Raw genomic sequence first — 10421 nt, forward strand, 5'->3', positions numbered from 1 at the left:
TCTGTCGGCCAATCCAAATACTCAATGTCAACTTTTGAATCTTTCATTTGAAGAAGAATTTATAATAATGTTGTCTGCCTTAAACAAAACCAAAACATTAAATGATTTCTCAATAAGTAATCACCGTTGACTTGTCCTCCATCTCGTATGAGGACTCTCGCACAAGTCTTATATTAGTTTCACTGACTATGTATGTATGTGTACGGGGGCCGCTTATTCTAAGGAACACTATTGCAGTGAAACCCCCCCCCCAATCAAAATTAAAAAAAATTATATAAATATACTACTGCTAAATTAAACGAATACCGCTAAAAATGAGTGAGTATTTTCAATAAGCCATCGGTGAGTATTTTACACCGATGAAACATACTGTATGAAAATAATATATGCAATTGTTACCGTCGAGCCTTATGTGTCAACAATTTTTCGAGTGTGCGTTTTGTTTTGCCCATGAAAAAAAGGATAACGTGGATCATCACTCCAAATTTACGATATTTTGCGATCAGTCCCGAAGATCTCTGATCCGCTAGTAGTCTTTTATTGCATTGTCCTTCAAGTAGTAAGTTATTTTATTTGTCTTAAGTTTGGTAACTATGTAGTGAGCTCCCGATGTAATTGTTCACCAGCCACCACTATGTTTGTACATGGCGCAATATTTGTGAGCTGATTTTGAACCAATTCCACTATTCTGATCTCTTTAATATTTTACTGACATGTGTACAAGATTTAACTCGAATTAATGTAAGCAAATGATTCCAAAATAACGCTTGATAAATTGAATCATTAACGAAATCAACAAAGTTTCATCAGAGTCGACTGTCAGATCCACGCGATGACAGTTGGCTATCAGATATTCACCTGTTCGCCGCCCCTAGTTAACTTCACACTTCACATAGTTGAACAGTCATAACTAGTCACCGGAGCCTGAGGGGGCCGTGTATTGTTCAAAAGTTGTAAATGCATTGTTAAAGGTTTGCCGAACAATGGATAGCACTGTGACTATCCTACCTATAGTCATAACTATAGCCTGCTGCAACCCTGCGCACCATTGTCCATTTCTATGGTGAAGCTTTTTTTTTTACTCTCTAGCTTTGTAGTTTGCCCTCTTTCCAGGAAAAGCACCATCCTGCACCGATCTCTAGTCATAACTAGTCACCGGAGCCTGAGGGGGCCGTCTATTGTTCAAAGGTTGTAAATGCATTGTTAAAGGTTTGCCGAACAATGGATAGCACTGTAACTATCCTACCTCTAGTCATAACAGTTACTTTTTTCACTATCTCATATAACCAGCAGCGTGGACTATTGGTTAGCATATTATGCTTTCGAGCGGAGTGGTCACGGTTCGATTCTCACTAGTAGCTGTTGGCCAGACCTTGGTTTGTGACTCCAGGATGATCGTTTTCTATCAAAGTTTGCCAATTTTTCTGATTTTCATTGAAACAGTTCCTGTAAATTGGCATCTTCGCTCTTGCAAATCTCAAGTTATTCAGCGTCTTGAGGTTCGCCAATTTCTATAATAAAATGCTGCAAAAATTTCTCCATATCTGTCACTGTCGATGATGCTTATATGAGTTCGTATTGTATAAAAATGCTTGTATTAATTGTATTGCATCTGTATTAGTAAACTCGTCGCTTTGGAGCGATCTGTTAAGGCGAGTGTACATGTTCGATTGCAATAAAATAAAACAATTATTAATTTGAGGAAACGTAAGAATATTAGAAGTACATATGTATGTTAGATGAATTGAAATGGTTGGATATTAGTCTTAAATTAAGCTTTTTAAAATTTGTATATAAGGTAGATAAGAATCTATTACCAAAATATTAGGTTTCACTGTGAATTCGCATTGTATAAAAATGCTTTCATTAATTGTATTTTTGTGTTGTATCTGTATTAGTACACTCGTCGCTTTGGAGCGATCTGTAAAGGCGAGTTTACATATGTATGTACATACATACATGTTCGATTGAAATAAAATAAATTAATTTTTGGAACTAAAAGCTTTCACACTTTCTCATATACATTTTAATTCACCAATTTAATTTTTATTATTTTGTATTTTGTTTTGTATTTTTTTCTTGTATTTCTTACGCATTGGGGTGACCTATAACTTAATAAATAACCAAAATTCAAATTATACTATGTACATACTACAAACAAATGATATTAAACAAATGATAGTCAACTTTAAATTAAAATCTAAACCATCGAATTAGAATCGTTCTTGCGAAAACGAACTCCGTACAAGCGACTACACAATCATTGAAACTAATAAAGCTCAATCCAAATACATGCATATGTACATACATAGACGGTGGCCAGAAAGAGAGAGGTGTGAATTGTGCGTATGCGTATATTAGGGACCAAGGGGAACCAATTCAACCGATTCAACAAGCACTTCCTTTGGACATCCTTTTAATCTCCAACATCGGTCCCAGGACAATGGCGGCCTCAAAGGATGCAATGAACCACGTAATTAATCAAACTTCGCTCGGCTAGAACGGAGCAGTTTCGCAGGCGCGAGTATTAAACTGATAAAAGAGGCAATTAATCGAAGCTGTTACTGGCTATACATCCATACATCAAAACGGTCAGTCCTTAAATGGAGACATTTATGAGTGATAAACGAGTTCTCGCCGGACGCTGTAGCTTACTGACCTCGGGAGGATAACGGTTCGAATCCCGTCGGCGGTCTTCTTAAAAGATTCTCGATCTGAGAATCTGAGAAATATATACTACAATCCGATTCCTTCCGCTCCAGAGCAAATGCGCTCTTATATGTATGTATGTAATACAGGATGTAATCAGTTCAGTTTCGAGTCGAGGAAGAGGAAGTCATACAAGAGAGGATTACTTTAGTGTTATACGAGTTTAGTAAACCTATGCTGGATCTGCATGGAATAATGCATCCGATACTAACCATTCAAAACTCCAAAAAATCCAATATAAATCATTTTATTCCAACCTTAAAAGACTACAGTCCCAAAATAGCATTAGATATTACCAACAAACCAAGCAGGAGATTATATGACATATGTAGTCGCTAAAATCCATACTAATACACTCGTGGGAGGAAAATCATGTTCCTGTTGTATCCTGCTCGCGTAAATTAAGTGAGTATGTGCGTGATTACGTACCGTTTACCATGCACCCTTTTTTTTTGATCTTTCGACTTAAGATCTTTCGATTTTCGATCTTTGCCTTCCGATATTTGCGTTTTCGGTAATTTCACATTCCGGCTCGTGAGGTAGACCCCAAAAAAACACATGCCGCGTGCTTCTCTTCGTGTATTTACCTTCACAGGTACGACAAGTCACAAGAGCATATGAAATCCTGAAAATGAGATCCAAAAACTTTCTAATCCAAACGAATTAAAGGTTGCAAAAATATCTAAAAAAAATTATATATAAATATGCACATAAAACTTTATCCTTCTAGTACTTAAAATATTCCTATTCAGCCCTCTTCCTCAATAGTTTGGATACCCCTGGGTTAGGTAGATGAAGATGAGTGTTACAATACTTGAGTTTGAGCTGTGAGGAGTTGAAGGATGAACGTTGACCCTGAAGTTTATGCTGAAGCCCTGCAAGTTTACATACATTTGTATGCACATACATATATAGATCTATAATATAAACGAATGCTATACGGTTGACAAGATTACGAGTATTAAAATGTAAGAGTGCATGATCATTGAAAAAGTTCAGGGCGTCTTACAGGCAGCCCTAGTTTGGTATGTGCGTTGATTTGATGCTTCAACGGATGTTTGAAAACAAATAAAAAACAGCGGGAAAATTTATCGCATGAATATAAACAGGTCGTTTACATAAATAAATATGTAGACTAGAAAATCTCGCGTAGCTTTACGGCCGTAGATTGAATCGACGATAGATTTTATTTGAATACTAATTTAACACGGACGAATGAAAATACAACTAGTAGTTGATTAATGATCTGCTAAAAATGACAAATTAGCTTTCATTTTTTTTAAGCACGGCTAAATTGATATGATTTAAAGTGTCGCGCGTCGCACCATGTCGCGCAAATGTGCATGTCATCTAAGGCAAAAGCTGAAACAATGAAAAATCATCAAAGCTGTTCATGTACATACAAATGTATAATTGGGGATTTTATCTCGCCAAAAAAATATTACAATCATTTAATAAATTTAAACAATTAAAATAACCTTCACTTCAGGTCGAGAAATTTCATTTGAATTTCAACAATAAAAAACGATATATTATAAATGACCATGTCAAACTGTATATGAAAATGTGCATGACATAAAAAAAAAACTGTAAATTCACTGTATTTATAATAATTTATCAGCATTTCTATGTAGCAACTGCATAATAATACCGAGCTCAAAATTTTGCGACAATCTAAATAATAAACTAATTAAAAAACGCCACAAACATATTCCATTTTGTACGTACATAATGTATTTTTGAAGATATTATAATGTTACACTTTATACATATTAAAAAGGTAAATTGATTAAAATCTCACCGAGTCTTATCAAGTTTAAAAAATCTCAACTTAACAACGGAAAATTCGTGTTTTCGCTCTTTTTTTTAATTTACACTCATTACTTTAACCTATAATTAAATACAACAAAAAAATTTAAAACAATACACTTCAACCGTATCGAAATTTCAAAGCCAAAAAATAACTTCAAAGTTTCTTTATATTATATTAACCTTTCGTTCGAATCTTACGCTTCGATTATTTGGATTAATAATGAATATCCATATTTTATTTTTAACATCTACATAATTTGAATACGGCCTACAAAAGAGTTAAAGTAAAAAAAAAACGATACCCGCAATTAGATATTACATTATCGCACGAGAATAACAGCACTTAACAAAAATAACCCTTTGCCCCCGCGAAGACCGGCTCGCGAATTCGACCACAACGACAAAACTGCGCTTCTCAAAATATTTTCAAACAAAAATTATAAAACCTGTATATATGTTACAGCTGAAGTGTACTTTCAGTTGTAATATATTTTGACTAGTTGGACTATTATTCAGTCTAACCCACGTAAGTAGATTCGAACTGGTCAAAATATATTACAACTGAAAATACAATTCAACTATAAGGTGGTACCAGGTTAGATGGAAAGGTTAGGTTTTTGTTAAAACGTCACTCACCTAGTAAATTGAGTTGAAAAGTCACATTAATGTTTCGAACACATTCTTAGAGTTATCGTAACATGGTACTTATTACCTTTATTCGTAATACCTAGCAAATGTTAACGCATTATTGAATTATATAGCATTCGTAAAAACATCATATTTGTCAAAACTCAACTGTTATATTACAACTGGTGCACATTGTTGAAAGTGTATTTGCACTTGTAGACATATTATATAATATACTTGTAGAATTGTATTCGAATATGAATGACCTAAAGCGCTAGTTGGAATATATTACAACTGAAAATACACTACGACTGTAACATATACTTATACACACATACCAGTTAAGAAGCAGGCTAGGTTTGTGAGGTAATTATCAAGTAGAGGGAAGGAAAGAGGAGCTTGAAGTACTTATTTTATTATTTTTGAGGAAAATTTATACATGTCTCATATACATATGTATGTATGTATGTAGATATTTATAAATTCTCCTTAAAAAATACTAAATTAAATTAAAACTAAATTAGGCAGCAGCATAGCTCGGTCGCTAAGCTTCTGCCTAGCACCGAGAGGCGCCAGGTTCGATCCCATGAGCTGACCTCGATTGAAAAGAATTTTTCTGAGTACATCTGTAATGCTGCTAGTCAGACCTGGATATGTGTGACTCTAGGTCGATCGTTTCCTATCAGATTTTGCCAATTTTCTCTGATTTCATTGTTGAAACGGTTCCCGATTAAAAATTGGCTAAATACCTTCCTACCTACTATGTCACCATTATTTGATTATGATTAATGTACAATAAAATTATAGATGTCTCATTAGTTTGCAGTTTTCAGTGTCTCGTAATTCAGCGACTTGTATAATAAAAATGCTGCGTTGTGTGTAATTGGCCAGGAAGGCGCATTGGGGTTTACCTGCAAGGCCTTCCTGGTATAAAATGTAATAAATTATGTACCACACACACTACAAAAGTAAAATATAACAGGTAAGAAAAGAGTTAAGTTTTTGAGGACAATATTGTGGTGGGAAGCGTGGCAGAGAGTACCAGTCTACATAGTTTCGTGCAATGTTTCATTGTTGCAAATTTTCGTTATATAAAGTGAGTTTAGAAGTTTTATGTCAAAAAAATATTGTTTAGCACACTAACCTCTAGCGACGCTCTGCAATAAAAAGGCGATCAACTTCCTAGCTGCGCTCTTATTCGGAGCACACCTTCCTTTGTTGACGCCTCGCGAAGACTTAACAGGTCGAACTCTCCTCTTAGCTGACTTTGATTTGGACTTTCTCTTGGTTTTTTTTATTTCAACACGTTCAGATTGGCCACACTGGTCGCTGAGTTCCTCTTGGTTGACCTTTGATTCACTCTGACTGGACTCTGAAGGGGACTTTCTGGGCGGAATCAAATTTAGGCGACGCATGTCTATCGGCGGAAGCAAAGATCGTCTGCGGAACTTGTTGGCGGCGTCTGCATTAGGCCAGGTTTGGACCACTTCCGGTTGCTTTTCGATCTTGACGAATCTTTCTATCGGAGGGAGGATACTTCCCAGATTGCCTTTCTGCCTTTGAACTGCAGATTGGTTGAATTTTAACGGGGCGAAGACGTGATCGCTCCTGGCCGCACCCAATCCGCTGAATCTTTCTCGCTTCTTCTGCTCGGGCTGCTGTCTGGGTCCGGCTGCCGTTTTTGAATATTTCTTATCTTCTTTGAGTGTGGATGGGTTTTGCGCGTGTTTTTCTTGTTTTTTAGCGTCTCTGTGGTGAGTTTTATTGACGTTCTGCGACATCGGATATCTGTTTGCCGTTTTAACTGCCGGTTTCGACGTGTCGTCGGTGTCGGCCTCTGTGGTGCTGGGTTTCACGGAAAAGCTTATAGGGTTCCATGATTTTTCGGAAAACGCTGACGACATCCATGTGGGTGGTAGGTAGTCGTCGGGAGCCATAGTCACCGAGGGTGGGTTCGGAGATAGTATTCCGAAAGGGTGCGAAAAGTAAAACAAGCACAGTGGAGCCATCTGCAACAATAGAAAGTGGACTATTAGTCGCGGGTGAATAAAACTCTGAGAGCTTTTATTGTCAGTATTATTATTATCATGGCACAATTTGGCAGTTGAAATCATAAGGAAAATGCTATAGATCGGGAAAGCTGACTAGAGGAAATATATAAATACATACATATATACTTAAGTAATACGTGTAATGATGTACATTCTAAATTCTGTACAATTAAATAAAATTTAATGTGTTTAAAGTGGGCCAATAATTATAATAAATAAACAGCTTAAACTTTCAAAGCATTAAACACAGTCGTGAATATGTACTAACCTTTAATTTCGTTTGTTGAATTTATAACAATATAAAGAATGTATGTAGACTTAAGTTGTTTTTACAAAACTTTTCATTACTTTTCAACAGATAATCTTAAAATTTGTTATCAAAGTATAATGCATGTTATTTTAAACACTAATTAGTTGAATAGTTTATTTTAAAATCAACATTTCGATAATCTTAGAAGAAGAAGAAAAAAACAATAAATAGCAGACAAACACAAAGCACAAATTTTGCGCTGCGATTTTTACGCGACCTTTCCCACGCGTAGGTTTGTCAGAAAATATGCATGAAAATAACGTATATACATATACATATACGTTTAGTATAATCTTATATATAAAACTGAAACGGTGTCTGTAATTCGTTTCTGATTGGCTGTCGTCAAAGTCATTTTTGATTGGCTGGATTCGTCAAAGACGTTTGTGATTGGTCGATCATTAAATCATTATGAATTTTCGAAATATATATATAAATTTTATAAAAAAATAAATGACGATTTTTCATTTCCATTTACCGAGCGAAGCCGGGTAGCACCACTAGCAATGATATAAACTAAATAAAAATTACGAGCATCAACATTTATAGAACCGACGCATTTAGTAAACATCACCAACGGATCCAGAAAACGGTCAGTGAAGTGGCCTTCAAATTCAAACGGACATAAAGAAATTGTTAAAAGTACTAATTATATAAATTAAAAGTGTATATTATTGGCATAGATAATAGCGTGAATGGTCACTTTTATCTTGCATTGAGCTTAGTCCGTCTACTTGGAAGAGTCGTAATAAAAATAATCGAGCAATTATGAAAAAAATAAAACAGAAGAAACTAAAATATGTATATTTATACAAATAAAATATGTTGTAAATAATGCGTTTAAATGTGAAAAATTAAAACATGTTTATGTATGTGTGCATATATATTAAATTAAATTCGCCCAAGAGGGCACCCATGCCCCCCCCACCCACCCCCCTCTCCCCATTGGATCCGCCCATGGTAGACATTAATTAGCCTAAAACTTTTTAAAAATAAACTGGATGATTTCCTAAATAATAATTTTTTTTTATATTTTTAGAATTTATTATATTTTTTATTACTATTGACAAACCTCTTGGATCAATCGGTTATATAACCTCTCTCAATCATTTTAAATGAATAAATAAATTTATATAACGGTCGAAATACACGAATAATGATTGACACTCGCTGATTAGTAGATGTTTTGCGACGCGCAATGTTTCCTTTGTGTTTATCGACCGATCAACGAGCATCCATCACGCTTAGTATTAATCGTTGTTTTAATTCAATTAATTAGTTTATTATCTAGACACCGAATTAATGTGCGTGATTCGTTTAATATGTTATCTAAAAAAAACATTTTGTTTTTTAATTTTACGACCTTTTAAATCCGTAATGTCGCCTAGAATTTTAGTTCATAATATGTACAATTGTCTTGCCACATGCGCTTTATTGTGCCACTGTGCTTAGCTTGTTTAATGGTCAAGATTTAGGGAAAATACATATACAAAAATTTCAAAATAAACCTATGAGAGGTATTTTGAATTTGGGTAGATTAAAAAGTATTAGAAGTATGTTAGATGAATTGGAATGGATGAGTATTGGAACTGGTTTATATCTTAGTACATTGTCTTTTGTTTATAAGTTAGATCATAAGCTATTACCTAAGTACTTTAATGATTATACAATAAGGAATAGAGATATACAAAGTTTTTATACTAGAAATAAGGACAAATTAGTTGTAAGTAGAGTAAGAAAAAATAAGACAGCTGGGGGTGTTTTTCACAGGGGTATGCTCATGTACATATGTATAATGCCCTCCATGAGTACATCAGGTCTTCTAAGACCATGGATGCATTCTTGCGAGGTGCGAGGAGGAACCTCTTTGAGGGACAGTACATATAAGTTAAATATAAAATTTTAGAGTTGAGTTATTAAGATGTATTTTTTAATTAAAATTATATATTTTATTTTATTTTATTATACATCATCAATTAATCAAGCACACTCGCCTAACAGATTGCTCCAAAGCGACGAGTGTTCTAAAAAGATTAAGAAAGGACAAAAGGAAAAAAGTACATGAAATACAATTAAAAATACTTAAATAGAGATAAGAAAACTAAATAAACATGACATAAAAAAATTCTTAAAAAATTCATAACTAATCAAACTAACTGAACCTTTCTAATTGGTCGCGACTTTCGTAACTTAGGAAGTGGTGCAGAAAATGACGAGAGATGTGACAAATGTCAATGGCACCATCCAGTGAATTTAAGAAACGGAGGTCACGAGGAATGGGAGAATAACTAAAAGCCACAGTTCTAGCCAGTGGAGTGTGAAAAAAAGGGGACGATGGCGGGTCCATATCACACTCTCCGGAGCATGAAGGCCCAACTCAGCCAGGATAGACAGACGGGAGATAAAGCCTCTAAATATGGAAAACAAGAACTTGATGAGAGCAACACTCCTCCTGTGTTCAAGAGAAGTGTAGCCGACCATACCCATGACGAATTGTGAAGGAAATAAATATGGGTAAATCCCATATTGCTCCTTATAAAGCAGTCGAAGAAAGCGTCTTTGGATAAGTTCAAGTTTCATAATATAGAGATATAAATAAATAAAATAAATAAATCAGCGAGCGTCCTATCGTGGCGCATCCTCGCCGCAGAGTTGGGCACAAGTTCAAAAAAGGTTCACCACCGCTGACCGAGAGGCAAAACCGCGTACCAAAAACTTAATTCCAAATACACTTATATAATTTCCACATTTCATTGACGTGCCTACTCGCCCACCCGTAAAACGAAAATACGTTGCACCTTTCCCGCGTTTCCTTCGGAAAATTGACGTAAGTGACGCTGACGCAGGTAGGAAAACGTCTCAAGCAGAAATAATCTACCACTTTATACATACATATGTACATACATACATAC

General features: G+C 35.1%; 1 protein-coding gene across 1 annotated transcript in view; it reads right to left on the reverse strand.

The window, feature by feature from the left end:
* LOC143917047 (uncharacterized) overlaps window positions 1-7153 on the reverse strand; it is a 120034-nt gene extending 112881 nt beyond the window's left edge. The window contains exon 1 of the mRNA XM_077438419.1: window positions 6293-7153. Within this exon, the coding sequence (XP_077294545.1) occupies window positions 6293-7085 (793 nt within the window). The 5' untranslated portion in view covers window positions 7086-7153. The remainder of the gene's footprint in view (window positions 1-6292) is intronic.
* Between the last annotated feature and the right edge of the window lie 3268 nt (window positions 7154-10421).

Source organism: Arctopsyche grandis, chromosome 9, assembly GCF_051622035.1.
Source record: "Arctopsyche grandis isolate Sample6627 chromosome 9, ASM5162203v2, whole genome shotgun sequence".
Classification (NCBI taxonomy): Eukaryota; Metazoa; Arthropoda; class Insecta; order Trichoptera; family Hydropsychidae; genus Arctopsyche; species Arctopsyche grandis.